We start from the raw sequence: 16349 nt of genomic DNA, 5'->3' as shown, positions 1-16349 counted from the left end.
TAAAATATATTAACATTTACGTACATTTCAAAACTACATTTAAGATATATTTTACAGATATTTGATAAAACATGTATTTCAGGATATCATTAATGCATTTTACCACAAATTACTTTCCAATGTATTTATTTATTTTGACATATTGGAATTCAATTTTAGATATTTTGTAATGTATTCCAGGTATATTGAATTACACATAAAAACACTTATATTTTATCTTAAAATAATCATAAAGTTCTTCTGAAAAACACGACATTTTGCAGGAAGTGTTTTTGATATATCTTGTAATGCATTTCATATAATTTAAGATAAATACATCATTTTAAAATGTCTGCAGTTAACTTGCTGCAGTGGACAGTGCATACTCTAGTACTTTCATTTTGTGAAATGAAAAATCATAAATTGGTAGTTATTTTGTAATTATTTTATATGCAGTATATGTATAATAATAAATAGTTAATCTTCTACAGGGTTGAAAGAAAGTTGATAAAATATGAAAAGTTCAGGAAGCAGACTTAAGTAAAAAAAAATAATAATAATAATTAAACAGACAGTGGACCGAGGTATAAAGAGAAGAGCACGAAGTTTAAAATGGCAATGTAAATCCAGCTATTGGCCTGACTGTTCTAGGAACCCACCTATAGGCATCAGAATCATACCCCCATATATGTCATATGTTTCAGCTTGGTGTGATTTTTGGTAAAATGTGGTCTGCAATGCCAGACTGAGAGAAAAGAAGGATCAGTGAAATGGTGTCTGTGGGCCTGCTGTACAGTTGCTGTGTCTTATGATGAGTACCATTTATGGTTCCAGCATAACTAGTGGCTGGATTTGGGCCTATCATTATGAGCAAATAGAAATAAAAAAAAATGCAAATTGTGTGCTTTACCACACTCTTGCCAAAAGTGACAATTGATGTGAGACTAGGGAATAACACAGGAAAGAAAAAAAAAACTCCCAGATTCTAGTGTGTTATCAGGAATTTGTAAGAGTCTCATGTATAACATCATGCGTAGAATTCACACTAAAATGTGGCATACGGACAAAAGTGGAAATGTGTGTATGCCAGATTCCATGCACTTCCCTTTTATAAATCCCAACGAACGTGAAATTTAACGCACATGCAGGCGCCTACAGCCCCACCCTGACTCCTCCCATAATTTTGCATATTTTAATATGCAAATCAGTATAAATAGCCCCTTTTCTTCAGTGCTTTGTTAACGGATAATGACAAAAGCAAATAGGAAAAAAATAATTTCAGCAAATGCGAAGTGGAGGCAAGGAAAAACATACTAATTGTTGGCTTAAGCAGTGGTATAAACAACAAAAGAAAATTGATGGAGTGATACAGTGTGGCAGAGACACTCCAAAATTCAAGTTCAGAAAGTCACGCAGTGCCCGAAATAAAAAAGAAGTGGTCAGATATCAAAGTCAACGTGAAAAGCGAATCTCAGCCCACCGTCTGATGTTGCTGTTGTGCTTATTCTTATCTTGTAGTAAAGAATATTTCAGCATACAGATACACAGTCAAGCTCTGCTGGGAGACCCACAATGCCTGTAGAAGTCGACAGATTCTAACTCGGCAGTTAGCTAAGGTGCTCTCAGTGCTCTAAGCTATTGTCTCCTCCAGATGCTTTAGTGGTGTGCAGCAGGTTGGAATGTCAGGTTGTGGACAATAGAAATTCCAAAGCCCCAGTGTTAACCACATCGACAGCTGTGCTGCTCCAAACGTGTCCAGAGTCCAGCATTAGCAGAATCTCAAAATGTCAGGAGTGCTAACACATTTAATAATATACCAGTAACGGCGTACTGCACGATATCGTGCAGTGAAGACACTTGACTTGAGCATTCATAGTTTTCATCCTCTTTCTCTGTCTCTGTTTAGCATTCGTTTGCTCCGAGGTTGATGCGCTTGCTGCTTCCTGAGCTGCTCTTCTTGTCTCCACCCTAACGGCCCACAGCTTCTCTTCTTTCGTCAGCATCTTTTCGCTTTAAAAATGATTAAGTTGTTTTTTGTGTTGCAATTACTTCGTACACTTTCTTTCATTTTTCACTTAAGCTGGCACTTAAGTATTCAATCTGCCTCAAGAATGATTAAAGATGTGAAGGGGTAGGGGAAGTGACGCGAAGGTGGTAGGGAATGAGAATGGCGCCCATATACATGCACTGCCCGGCTGTGCACTGCCGAGAGTTGGTTCTATAATAAAATAAAATAAAAAGAGTAATAAAAATTATCGGGGCTGATGTAGATGATATGACTAGTGTGTGTCAGATGGCAATGTTAAAGAAACTGGAAATCATCTCAACTGATGACAGTCATCCATTACATGTAGGACTAAAGTTCGTTAATTCAGAAAGGATAGTCGCTTTGAAAACCCACACAAATCGCTCCAGGAACTCCTTTCTTCCTAGTGCCATACGACTTTTCAATAAGAAATATCGGAGATAATGATTAAGGTTTTGATATATATCCTGTAACCTTTTTTTTTGTTTGTTTTGTTTAAATATGTATTATCTAACTGCCTTACCTTAACCTTTCTTGTTTCTATTTGTCTGTTTTATTTCATTCTATCTGTTATTAGATGCAACTGAGAAGGCAAATTTCATGTTTTCTTGTATAAAACATCACTAAATAAAGAAACCTTAACCCTGGAAGCGGATAGTAGATGTCACATAGTATTTGTGTACCAAATTTCAAGTCAATAGGTGAAACGGTTTCCGAGCTACAGGTGATTTAAAATCCTGGACAGACAAACGAACAGCCACAATAGCGTATTATATAAGAAGATTTGTTATACTGTTTTGGTACAGAGTTAACAAATCGGTATCAAGCTATGAGTTTTGCCACCCTTTTTATGAAATTATCTGCAAAACAGAAATCTTTTTTCCACTAAGGCCCAATAAATACTTTTTCACAGATTTATATAGCACAAAAATGATATACCGGTAAGTGCAAAGCTTATTAAATACACAAAGCATGGTGATGCACTAAATTTAATCTTTACTACTGCATACAGGAGGGAAGATGGAAGACTAGTTATAACACAAATTTTGTTTAAAAAGCTTGATTAGCATGACTATCAACTACTAGTGAGACAACTCAGTTATTTATTTTTAAGGTAGCTCTAACTACCTGAATACCAATTACATTATCTATTTCAATATCTTTATATTTTTTGTCATTGCACAGACTACAGTCTTTTTTATGAAATATATGCAATTCATTGCAGTAAATTAGCTTTAAGTGTGCCTTCATCTCCTTTTCCAGTTCATAGATTTTTATTTTGGAGTTACAATGGATGCAATTAGTAAGATACTACACTGTCTACATTGTGGTCTGCACATGTTGTTTAATCATTGAGAGTTTCAAAATTATATTTAATGGTTTTGATATTTGAGTAACAACCTTTACAAAATATAATAGCCCGACAGAAAGTAAATAGGTACTAAAATGAAAGCTACCTTCAATGATATTGTTACCAGTGGCAGTTGAAGTCACTAAACACATGGGGAGCACGGTCTGAGTCTGGGTGGAGACTGTCATCGCTAGTTTTGTTTCAGGTTTCATTTATGTATTTTTTTTTCTCCATCTGTTGTAATTATGATTAATACGCCTTTACATTTTTAAGCATTTAGGATGAAGAAACATGCCCCTTATCTAAAAGTGTTTTATAATTAGGCATAAGCAGCACATGCAGCTGTTTTCACAATTAAATGCTAAGTGCTAACTATCAACTGTGGTGGTGCTTAACAACACAGAACTGATGTGGACATTATGTACTGTATCCTACTGCACAGTCCATGTAGTTTTGCTTAAGATTAAGGCTTTTAATAGAACTGGTCGTTTTTGATTTCAAACTTTTCCAGTATAGCTATTGAACATGACATACATAAGTGCAAAGACTCCTCATTGTTTTTGACACACACCTGTGAAATGAAGGTAAAGAAAGAGGAGAAAATAAAAAATGTTTTGCCATTTTTTGGGCCCACCTTACTGTATAGTGGAGGGTCTGCCCTCATCATGTTTCCTCCAATATTCTCAATTCCATTTTCATTCCCTCTTTTTTACCTACTTTGTTACGTACTACTGGTGAGCCATTATCCTACTCTCAGCTCTAAGCATAGTCTGGACTATAATAGGACGCCATGATTTCCTTAAAGCATGAGACTTCTACATCAGAAGACATGGGGCTACCGTTTTCAACTGATCTTTATCATTTATAATACCTCTGTGCCAGCTGTCAGTTTTGGTGCCACACAACAGCTACCAGGCCCAGTACATGTCATCCTCTCCATCATTAGGGCAAATTTTCAGTCTTACTTTAGGTCTCCCTAAACACCCTTGGAAAAGTAGGCTAAGAATTGTTCTAGAAAGCCATGCATACGAAAGGTGTAAATGAGACCCATAGACATGTATCCTAATTCCTGAGGGAGTACATTTCAAGCTAAAACAAGTAGGATTTCCATTAAATCCTGAAAGAAAGCAGAATTAGCATGCAGTCTTCCAATCAGTACTTCTCTTGAAAATTCAAATTCTTAGATCAGTGAAAAATCCTAAAAAATATTAATCTTGCTGAGTAAATCCTGGAAGTCCTAAGGAAGTAGATCTGTTCATGCAAAGCATCAAAGATATCTGGCAGAAAACTTGGGGAAACAAAATGCAAGATATGCTTAACAGAGGTAAGGTTGAACCCTTTGTGATTACCTTTCTTTCATGGCTTCTATGCAAAACTGCAATGAGCTGATTCGTGTCAGTGGGACTCTCCTTGCTGTGAGGCTTTTTGCTGATTAGTTCTCAAAATTCCTTGATACTCACATAGAAAGTCATTGATTTACAAGACTCATTAGTTCAGTGTTATATTCTGATACAAGCTCCTACGTACAGCACATTATTCAGTGTTCACTGGGGTACCTAATGTTTGTGCAGGCAGTAATGTATACACACATCTCTGTAAATGGTACAAACAGTGACTATGCTATACCACAGGTTAACATTAACAGATTTTTTTTTTTTTGTTTGTGCTTCCAGTTGGAAAGACAGATTCTGATGCAAAACCAGATGCGGGAGCGACAAATGGCAATGCAGATTGCCTGGTCCAGAGAATTCCTGAAGTATTATGGAACCTTTTTTGGATTGGCGACTGTTGGATGTACAGTAGGGTGAGCTTGTTTATTGTCATCTTTTCTAATTGAGAAATGTCAGTTATTTGCTAGAGCATTATATTCCATACTATATCAGTGACTGAGTCATCATTTAATGTCTTTGCTTATCTTCCCTAATTGCAGTTCATTCTGCTTAGTTTGGTCTGTCACTCCTTTTTTTCTTCCCTTCTCCACCTATATATCATATCTTATTTTACCTCTTTCTGTACACACCTACTGAATGCAAAGCCACCATAGTGCTTTGTCTCTTTTTCATTTTTCCTCAATACATACCTGTTCTTTTCCTTGTTGTTTCCTTTGCTGTAAGGAAAACAAAAAATGCAAAAAAACTGAGACAGCAGAAAAAAAGAGCTCAAAAACAGCAGAGAAATCAACAACAAAGAGTTAAAGCCCAAAGTCCTAACACAGTCAGTCATGTTTTTCCCTTACCAAACACTACAAATAAAGGTTTGTTTTTAAGAAAGATCCAGAAACTTTGCACTGCCATCATGTAAAGGAGGCACAAGGTGGCACACACACCATCATGTGTTCAACAATGTTTATAGCACCCATAAACAGCATGGCCATTGCCATGGAAAAGGGCCACACAATGGAAATGACCATCCATAAACAGAATACAAAATGGTTTTGACATGACATCAACTGCCTTCATGAAAAAAACATAAAAATACGTTTAAAATGTGGAATGAGGTGATTCCATAGGAGCCATAGCATTGAAACATAGCAGTTTTGGGTTTAGTAGAAATAACTCTCCTTTGCGCTGTTTTTTCACTAGCTTCTTCACCAGCTCAGGGCCTTCATTGTGACTGAGGGTGCAAAATCTAATGTCCAGCTAGACTTTGCAACCTCAGGACCCTGTGATGGTGTTTGATTGGGGTTGGACTTTCTGCTAGTACCCACTGGAAAGACCAGCTTTACACCTGCCCCCTTCTGGATCTCTTCAGTTCTGTCTTTCATTTCTTATCACTTGGTCAGTGTTCTTTCTCTCTCCAGCAGCTCCTTGATTAATTAAAATTCCCCTACCCCCTCAATTTCTTAAAATATTTAAGTATCTTGTCTACAATTCTTTTTGGAAATTATCAGTTACAACAAGGTAATTACAGAAGGAAAACATCAGTTACTTGAGGGAAAGTTAGTTCAGCAAGTGGACCTAATGGACCAGTGCAAACTATGAGTTGCTAAGGCTGCGGGAGAGCAGAGATTAAAGACCCTGTCACATTACATGACTATTACAGTGGACTCTGAAACTATTCAGACCCGTTCACTTTCTGCACACATTTTTGTGTTGTAGATTTAATTCTAAATGGATAAAGTTGCCAATTTTGCCCATCAGTCTACACTAAATAACCCCTAACAACAAAGTAAAAACATGTTTTCAGAAAAGTTTACAAATTTATTAAAACTTAAAAACTGAAATCCCTCATTAATTTAGGTATTCAAACCTCTAATTCAGTACTTCATAGAAGCCCTTTTGGCAGCTAGCAAGGCTTTGAGTGCTTTTTGGGTAAGTCTCTACAAGCTTTGTACGCAGTGTAGGAAAGTTTGCGGGATTGCCATTTGAGTCTATACTCCAATCACTCCCTGTGACTTCACTCGGGCTCCATTTGGATATCTATAAAACTGCACAATTAACTGACAGTGTTTCCAGGCCACAGTTTCTGAACAGCAGCTACATCACACTTGAGATGTTCATTTGGCAAAGGCAAGTCAAAACTTCTTTATCCTAGACCAATAATAGAAAGAATCGTCCACAATTCTTTTATAATTATATCACAGTCTCTTTAAATTCGGATACAGCATCTTAGCTTTCAGTCCCAATCATTCATAAACAGAAGAGGAGAGCACAATGCCTCCGTATTTTTTCTTTCATTAACGAGTTTGGGAGTACAAGTCCTCAAGTGCTAGATTACAGTTCAAAGTCCTCTGGTGGCAGTTATCTGACTAAATTTGTAGCTGCGTTTGTCCGAAATTACCAAAGTTCTACAGCTTTTAGTTTGCCACATAGGACAGTTGGTAATAGTGCGACAGACCAAATATCTTCATTTGAATGGTTTCAGTAAAATTTCAAATTAAAACAGTTCACACAAAAAAACAAAGTTCTTTTCAAGGCTTATTTATCTTATTTCATTTCTCTCTAAGTTTGGTCATACAGTTGCATTACATGAAGAATGTTAAGCACGGTGAGAAAACTGTATGCCAGTCTTCTGTTTGCAAACTTATTTAACAGTCCATGCTGGTAGTGAGCCTATTTCCTAACTGGCTTAATTAAAACTCAGTTTTACAGATATAGTTAAGAAAGTATTATTTCTTGTTAATTTACAGGGGATCAAAGGCCTATACCATTATGAGAGACTGATATTCTATTTGCATGTTCTCCCCGTGTATGCGTGGGTTTCCTTCGGGTACCTCCCACAGTCCAAAGACATGCAGGATAGGTGCATTGGCAATCCTAAAATTGTCCCTAGTGTGTGCTTGGTGTGTGTGTGTGTGTGTGCCCTGTGGTGGGCTGGCACCCTGCCTAGGGTTTGTTTCCTGCCTTGCACACTGTGTTGGCTGGGATTGGCTCCGGCAGACCCCCATGACCCTGTAGTTAGGATATAGCGGGTTGGATAAAGGATGGATGGATGATATTCTATTGAAATTAAGCAAACACTTCAGTGAATTTAACATTAACTTTATAAAATGGGCAGTTGGCAGTTTACCCTGGCAGATCCCCTCTACCTCCATTAGATTAAATTGGGATGTTTCTATAAACTGACATCTTCAGGACTCTCCACAGATGTCCCATGGGGTTGGGCATTGTTTGGACCACTCATGGACAGTCTGAGATTTGTCTCAAATCCATTCCAGCATTGTCTTGGCTATATTCTTCAGATCATTGAGGTCTGTCTGTGAGGTTTTCTTCAAAGACCTATCTGTATTTGGGTACATTCAACCTTCTGTCAATTCTGAACAGACTCCCTGTTCACCAGTCTCCCTGTCCCTGCTGCTAAGAAGATCTTTCATAGCATGATTCTGCCACCACCATACTTTGCCATAAGGATGGTATTAGGTAGGTGATAAGGAGTGCCTGGCCTTAACCAGACATGGTGTTTGGATTTCTGCCGAAAGAGTTCAGTTTTTGTCTCATCAGAACAGAGTATCTTCTTCCTCATGCTCCTAAGAGTCCTTTAAATGCTGTTTGGCAAACTCCAAGTGGGCTGTCATATGTGCCTATTTGATGGAGAGCTGTTCATTCTTCTGATAGGTTCTCCCATCTCAGCAAATGACTTCTGAAGCTCTGTTAGAGTTACCATTTAGTTCTTGGTCATATCCCCAACCAAAGCCCTTTTTGCTTGGTTACTCAGTTTAACTCAGTTTTTACTCGAATTTAGAAAGAGTTCTGGTGTTTCCAAACTGCTTCCATTTCATGTGTTTTTAGAAACATTCTAAGCTTTAGAAACAGTCTTAGAGAAATGCCCTGGCCTGTGCCACACTGCAGTTTTATCATAGAGGTCTACAGAGTTTTCCTTGGACATTTAGTGCGAGGTGTGTACCTTTCCAAGCGATGTCCAGTCAGTTCAACTTTACATAGGTGGACACCAATCAAGATCTAGACACATGTTATTGTTAATTAAAGTAATCAGGCTGCACTTGACCACAGCAAAGAGATTTCATTTTTTGATTTTGAACACAATTTGCAAACCTTTTTGAAAAGATATTCTCACTTTGTCATTATGGGTTATTGAGTGTAGATTGATGAAAAAAAAATAGCACATTTATCTATTTAAAATTAAATGTACAACACAGTAAAGTGTGTAGGAAATGTGTGGTTCTGAGTCCTTTCTGTATCCACTGGATAATCTTAGTGAGCGTCAGGCATTTACTGCATGCTCCTGTGACTGCCAGTCATGTTTTCTGATATACCCAGTAACTCGTTCCAACCAGTCTGTGACTTGCCCTGATTGATTTTTTTTCTTAGGGTTGGCCTCATGTGTATGTAAAAGCTGAGAACCAATATGCTCTCAGCTGGAAGTACAAAGCATATAATGCAGCTATGAGGAATAAAGAATGCTGTATTTTGGACTTCACAATAGAGGAGAAGCTCGTCTGTTTGATTTCCTGTATTTAATGTAAAATGACAGAATGGGAAAAAAGAGACATGCTGTAACTGTAAAAGTATTCTTACAGCAGTGGCTCTGTCGGGCAGCACATTATTGGCTGTCAGGAAAGGGGCACATTTGCAACATTTTAAAATTGTGAAACAGGGCTGAAATGTTGTCACAGATTTGTCACATGTGTCATTCCATGTAGTTATTAGTTGTGTAATCTGATATTTTCAGACAAAGAGAATAGCAGTGGCACTTGGCAAGTTTGACATCCCCTCTGGCTAGAAGTTGTGTAATGTGACTTTGGGTTGGGTTCGTTGCACTGCCGATCCAGTCAATTACACCTATTAAAATTACTAGTCAGTGAAACTGCAACAGTATTCATTTTGTGTTGGGTCCATCCATGCTAATCCACCTTTAATACACATTGATCACCTTCTAGGTGTATTATGTTGAGCAGATCTGTCCTTGAACACCACTAGGTACATTTTTGTCTTTGATTTCAGTTGAAATGGGAACAGTAGCCCCCTTAGTTCCATATATTTGCTTTCAGTGCCAGATAAAGTATCTGTGTATCATTCTACTAAGCTCTTTTTACCTTTTTTATCATGTTGCTACATCTTTAAAAATAATAATAATATAACTACGAAAGTTTACAACAAAAGATACTTTATTTAAAAATAATGATTATGATCATCATCATTCTGGTGCAGTGTGATTTCTCTCAACATGTGAATGACATGTGCAGAGTTTTTCTTTAAGAAACGGGTGTCCTTACTAATGAATGAAGTAGTCAGTATTATTCAAAATAACACTTGGAATAACCATGAATAAGGACCAGTGCAAACAAAAAAGTGTTTCTTTAAGCTTCAGGAGGTGGCAGCTTAGCTTTGGTGGCACGCAGTGGGGATGTCAGGTGTGCAACATACACCCCACCTAAATGTAGAGCACATACAGTCAGATACAATAGATACGCCAGCAGGAGGACTGTTCAAGGTGGTCGCACTTCAGACTGTGTTATACTTTCCTGATCTCGTGATATTTGCAAATGCTCCTACTTTTTAGTACTGGTGTCTACTCTTTGGCACACAGTGTCATTAGCTTCATTTTCTACTGTCCCATTTCACCTGCTCTGCAGGTAGGTCATTTTACAAAACCCCTATCATCAAATCAAACAATATATAAAAAGAAAAAGAAGTTACAGGAGTCTTTGCTAATAACATTTAAATTTATTTTTTCTATACATCCAAGCGGGGGCTGCAGATTGAGCAGAGATGCCCAGACTTCCCTCTCCCCAGCCACTTCTTCTAGCTCTTCCGGGGGAATCCCGAGGCGTTCCCAGGCCAGCCGGGAGACATAGTCCCTCCAGTGTGTCCTGGGTCTTCCCCGGGGCCTCCTCCCTGTTGGACGCGCCGAGAACACCTCACCAGGGAGGCGTCCAGGAGGCATCCTGATCAGATGCCCGAGCCACCTCATCTGACTCCTCTGGATGCGGAGGAGTAGCGGCTCTACTCTGAGCTCCCTATCTTTAAGGGAAAGCCCAGACACCCTGCGGAGGAAACTCATTTCAGCCGCTTGTATTCGCGATCTCGTTCTTTCGGTCACTACCCATAGCTCATGACCATAGGTGAGGGTAGGAACGTAGATCGACTGGTAAATTGAGAGCTTTGCCTTACGGCTCAGCTCCTTTTTCACCACGACAGACTGATGCAGAGCCCGCATCACTGCGGACGCCGCATCGATCCGCCTGTCGATCTCATGCTCCATTCTTCCCTCACTTGTGAACAAAACCCCGAGATACTTAAACTCCTCCACTTGGGGCAGGATCTCGCTCCCAACCCTGAGAGGGCACTCCACCCTTTTCCGGCTGAGGACCATGGTCTCGGATTTGAAGGTGCTGATTCCCATCCCAGCCCCTTCACACTCAGCTGCGAATCGATCCGGAGAGAGCTGAAGATCATGGCCTGATGAAGCAAACAGGACAACATCATCTGCAAAAAAGTGAAACAATCCTGAGTCCACCAAACCGGACCCCCTCAACGCCCTGGCTGCGCCTAGAAATTCTGTCAATAAATGTTGTGAACAGCATCGGTGACAAAGGGGCAGCCCTGGCGGAGTCCAACTCTCACTGGAAACGGGCTCGACTTACTGCCGGCAATGCGGAGCAAGCTCTGACACCGGTTGTACAGTGAACGGTTGTATTTTTTCTATTGCATTTTCAATATACCATTCTTGCTTTTATTGTGACACTACATATAACCATTTACTCCTTTTCTTTTATCTTGCTGCCTGTATTTACTTGTTTGGATTTTAAATAAACTTACTTTGTAAAGTGCTTTGCGATATTACAATAAAATGTTTTACTAAATAATACCCGTTTCAACTAACAATTTAATTTATTTTGATTACCAGGGCATTGAAAAAAAGCAGACCAGCCATGCTTGTCCCTCTGGTTCCTCTGAGCTTGATTTTATTATACCAGGCAGATATGGCATATGGGACTTTATTGACAAGAATGAAAGGTACTGTACATAATATTTAAAAGTCATCTGTAATGCCAAAATTAAACATGATGCAGTGAATACACATACACTTCTAATTTTGAAAGCCCTGCCTCTATCAAACCCTGAGCATACTGTGAAGTGTTAGCTTTAATCTGTACAACAGGACATGCTTCCACCCTTTTTCTGCTCCCTGTCTTTTTATGTGAATATTTAGGATTGACTGCTTAAATGTATTTGCACTAGTAGAGGAGGTGAACCTTCAGTTGAGCTATGCCATGTCTAAACATTAGTTTGTTTTTTTTATTTTACATATTGGGTAAGCTTAATTATTTTGTCATTCCATGCATTCACTTTATATTCTTAAAAGATACTGTGTATCCTATTCTGTTTCACCTGAAAGGAACAGACACAAGGCAGAATTGTACCTTAAGACCCGAATCCATTCTACTGCAGTGGGTCCAATAGATCCACCCAATGGTACTGTAATATCCTGGAGGAAATTCAGGTTAGAGAGTATTTAAGCTGTCTTACCAGTGGCAAATATTTTTTTAATCTGAATTGCCAGAACTTTGCTTCACCACTCAATTTTCTTTTAATAATGGGCTGACATGATAAGTTGTGTAAGTCACAGAATCTCAGACCCTCTTTTCCATCTCAGCTGCTCACCGTACTTAAACTCTAATAAATAATGCTCGGCAAGAGATTTATGAAAACATTTTTTCAGAACAATGAACTTCAGACATATCAGCCCAGAAAAGTAGTTAAGTCCTACCTTTAGCGCCAATCTTATATATAAACGTCTGCACGTGGAAGTGTGTGTGTCTGTTTGTCTGGCCCGAAAGTGAGAGGTGGAGTCGGGGTAAGGACTCTGCCTCTGAGGAAAAAGGAAACTCGCTTAGCCGCTAATAGTACAAGCGAGGCGAGCATGTCAGCAAAACGAAACCTCAGAAGAAAGGCAAAGTCTCTTAGCCACTAATACAGTGGAACCTCGGGTCACAACCGTAATTCGTTGCAAAACTCTGGTCACAAGCCGATTTGGTCGTGACCCAGAGTAATTTCCCCCATAGGATTGTATGTGAATGCGATTAATCCGGTCCTGACCGTACAAACTGTATGTAAATATATTTTTTTAAAGATTTTTAAGCACAAAAATAGTTAATTATACCATAGAATGCACAGTGTAATAGTAAACTAAATGTAAAAACATTGAATAACACTGAGTAAACCTTGAACAGAGAAAACTAACATTGCAACAGTCCACGCTATAGCCTTATGAACCGCTTGCTGTAAACACTTTTTTTAACGAGTTTTAAGCACATGGAAAAAAATGAACATTTGAAAAATCCGTAATTTATACAAAAACTAACCATAAACAACCAAGAAAACTAACCTTGCATGAGTCGAGTTCTGGCATGAAGGAAGTGAGCAGGAAGCTGGGTGGATAGGAGATTATAGTTTTGAGGTAAAGTTCCTCTGCACAATGCACGTCTGACCGAGAACAATGTACTGTACAGGGAGAGACTGAACACGTGAGGAAATCATCGGCGCGTACAAACCGGAAGGGAAACTGTTTTGTTAGTCACCTGAGTGTGTGGTCGTGAACAGATGCAAAAGTTTGGCGAACGTTTTGGTTGTAACCCGATTTGTACGTGTTCCGAGACGTTTGTGACCCGAGGTTCCACTGTATCAGCAAAACAGTATCCTTTTTACTTTTTCTCCTGCCGCTTATGCACAAGTGATGTGAGTACATCAGGAAAATGAATGCTCCTAGGAGAGAGACGCCCAGAGTAGTTCCTTTCAATTACCTGACATCTCTACATTTCAATTTTTTTTCTGACGATTTCAATAGTTTCTAGGAGCCCGGGCTTTTTACAGCACGGGCTTACACAGCAAGTATATAATAATAAGAAGAAATTAAGAGGTATTTATTGGTCTCTTACATTTAATGTAATTAATATCCAAGTAATGCCTCCTTTATAATTCTTGTTTGTAATGAAGCTAAAATGGGAGCCATTTCATTGGTTGCACCAGTTAACTTACCACTTCCTAATGTGTATTTCAGCTGAAGCTGAGCAAGTTCTCGACACAGAAAGTTATCGGCTCCAGCTTCCACATGGAACCCCCAACTTTGAGAGCATTGAAAAAGCTAGAAGAGCACAGAGCACCTTTTTCATTGAGAAATGACGTCGGTTGATGTTCAGTTCAAAGATACCATCACAGGAAACTATTGGGATTCTGTTTGTGACCTAGCCATAAGGTCGTAATGTATGTTTTGTGTTTGATAAATCCTGATCATTGGCATGTAAAATAAGAAGAATAACATTATTGAAAGAATACAAACCTTGTTGAAACTCAATGATGGCCATAAGATGCATGAAATGTTAAACTAATGGAATCATTATTGGTAAAACATAAATGGCGCCTTTCGTACTGAACACTATTGCAAAAGGTTTTATATAACAATAAAGAATAATTTTTACATAAATAGGCTGGGTAGTGTGGAGTTTGCCTTTTCATTGCTAGTTCTTCTCAGGACAGTTTGGCTTGAGGACTTCGCCTTCTAAATTTCACTGTAAGAAAAGTTTATATTTGGTAATAATTCAGACTTCTATTAAACTGCCCTTCCTTCATGAATAATAATAATAATAATAATAATACATTTTATTTGAAAGCGCCTTTCAAAACACTCAAGGACACTGTACACAGTAAAAAATAATAATTAAACTGGGGTTGTCCTAGGAACACATTATGAGCCAAACAACATTTTGGGAGGATGCCAGTCCCCCTATTTATATTTAGCTGTGTAGAGGAATAATGCCATGTTGGGTGCTTTACCAACTGTGCCACTCTTGCAGGCAGTTTCTGTTTATGTCTTCAGCCCTGTTTACATTAAGTCAAAAGCAAATACTGAGGCAATGTTTGGCAAACTCAGTAGCGTGAGCAACAATCAAGAAAATGTGAATCCCAATACTATATTTATCATTTTGGTACTCTAAACTGCCGCAGGCTCAAAGTGTCTTCAGCATGCCATTACTGGAGACTACTGCATGCTTGATCATCAGAGGAGCTGTCATGCCGTGCACTGACCATACTTTATGAAATCAGACCAGGATACAAGTAGAAGCCAAACCAAAATGCACACAAACCTTCCGTCACAAACAGGACTGTGCCGTGCAGGTCCTGGGAGTCAGAACATCAGATTTCAGGCTACTTTGAATGTTTGGATTGAAGTTCAAAGACTTGGCCACAGACATCAGCGAGTCTGCCAAGTCAGCAATGCAAAATATTAAACATTGTATCAATATTTGTGTTCCAGCTAAAAGGATAATGACATCTTGTGATAAAAAAACAATGGTTTAACAATATCAAAACTGAGCCCTTAGATCAGGAGACATTAGGCTTTGCAGAGCCAGGCATAGCCTAGAGAGGGCCGTGGGCCGTTTGAAAAGAGACTATAGAAACTGTCTTGAATCACGATGTAAAGGCATCACTAGAATGGCCTGTCAGCCGTCACTAATTACAAAGGACAAGAGAGCGGAGAACTCATGACCCAATTAGTTAAAAGACTACTGTGTGTGATTTGAAGCTCACTAAACGTGTTTTCCACCACAGGAATTTGGTTTTCAGAAACCCCTGAGGTTCTGTATGATGTAGGCCCTGCAGTGCATGGCATGGCACACCGGGGAGGCGAGTAATGCAGTGCGAAATGTGGCTCTCCATCTTCACCGATAACTCTCCAAAGTCCAAACTACTAACAGATTTATAAGATAGCATCAGTGCGTGTGGTTAACCAATCAACATAATTCATTGGGCAAGCCCCACCCATGATAGTTCCCGGTTGAATGAAAAGTACACACCCTAAAAAAAGTAGCAGGAACTACCAATCAGGAACCACAAATGGCCCGACTTTCTTCAGTGGGAATGTTACAAAAATTTAGAGTTTCTAAAAAGCCCCAGGTTCTGGGAAAGAGCCTTTAGTATACGTTCATACAAAAACGCTCAGTAAGCTTAAGGAAAGTTTTCTGTAGCTGCTTGAACAGGAGCAGCATAGAGCTTCCTGAAAGTCAAAAACATACAAGTCTGCAGGTCTGGGGGGTCTTCCCTTGGGGTACGCCAGGCCTCTGTCTTCACTTTTATACTTAACCTGTCACCATCCATGTCTGCTGTCACAATGTGCTTCAAGTGAACTAGTACGGTGCCACTGATGAGGGTGTCATGTCTGAATGACTACGGCCCGACTGCACTCACCTCAGTGGCAGGCATGGAGAAACTGGTGATTGGTTGCATTATTCCTTATAACCCCCTGAACTTTGCTTATACAGGTAACAGGACCCTGCTGTCACCCTTGAGCCATAGATAAGAGGACCACAAGTGGAAGGGTGTGATTTTTGGACTTCCCTTGCTCATCACTCTTTTCATCTCTCTGGCTTTGTTTCTTCCTTTTACTCCTATAAACATAACCTGCCTTTTCCTTTTCAGTCACTCCTCAGGAGACCAACACAGCTGAAATGTTGCGTCTCAAACCTCCATGTCTGTTTTATTTTACAGTGACAGGTAGACTTGCTTTAGTTTTTTTCCTATTTTGTATTTTAAT

General features: G+C 39.1%; 1 protein-coding gene across 1 annotated transcript in view; it reads left to right on the top strand.

The window, feature by feature from the left end:
• Positions 1-14240, top strand: part of plgrkt (plasminogen receptor, C-terminal lysine transmembrane protein) — a 60996-nt gene extending 46756 nt beyond the window's left edge. The window contains exons 3-5 of the mRNA XM_039759558.1: positions 5030-5160; positions 11664-11773; positions 13818-14240. Coding sequence (XP_039615492.1) covers positions 5030-5160; positions 11664-11773; positions 13818-13939 — 363 coding nt within the window. The 3' untranslated portion in view covers positions 13940-14240. The remainder of the gene's footprint in view (positions 1-5029; positions 5161-11663; positions 11774-13817) is intronic.
• Positions 14241-16349: the final 2109 nt, after the last annotated feature.

The sequence above is a fragment of the Polypterus senegalus genome, chromosome 7 (assembly GCF_016835505.1).
Source record: "Polypterus senegalus isolate Bchr_013 chromosome 7, ASM1683550v1, whole genome shotgun sequence".
Classification (NCBI taxonomy): Eukaryota; Metazoa; Chordata; class Cladistia; order Polypteriformes; family Polypteridae; genus Polypterus; species Polypterus senegalus.
Note: the sequence above shows the minus strand (reverse complement) of the source record. Positions and strands in the feature narration are given on the sequence as shown.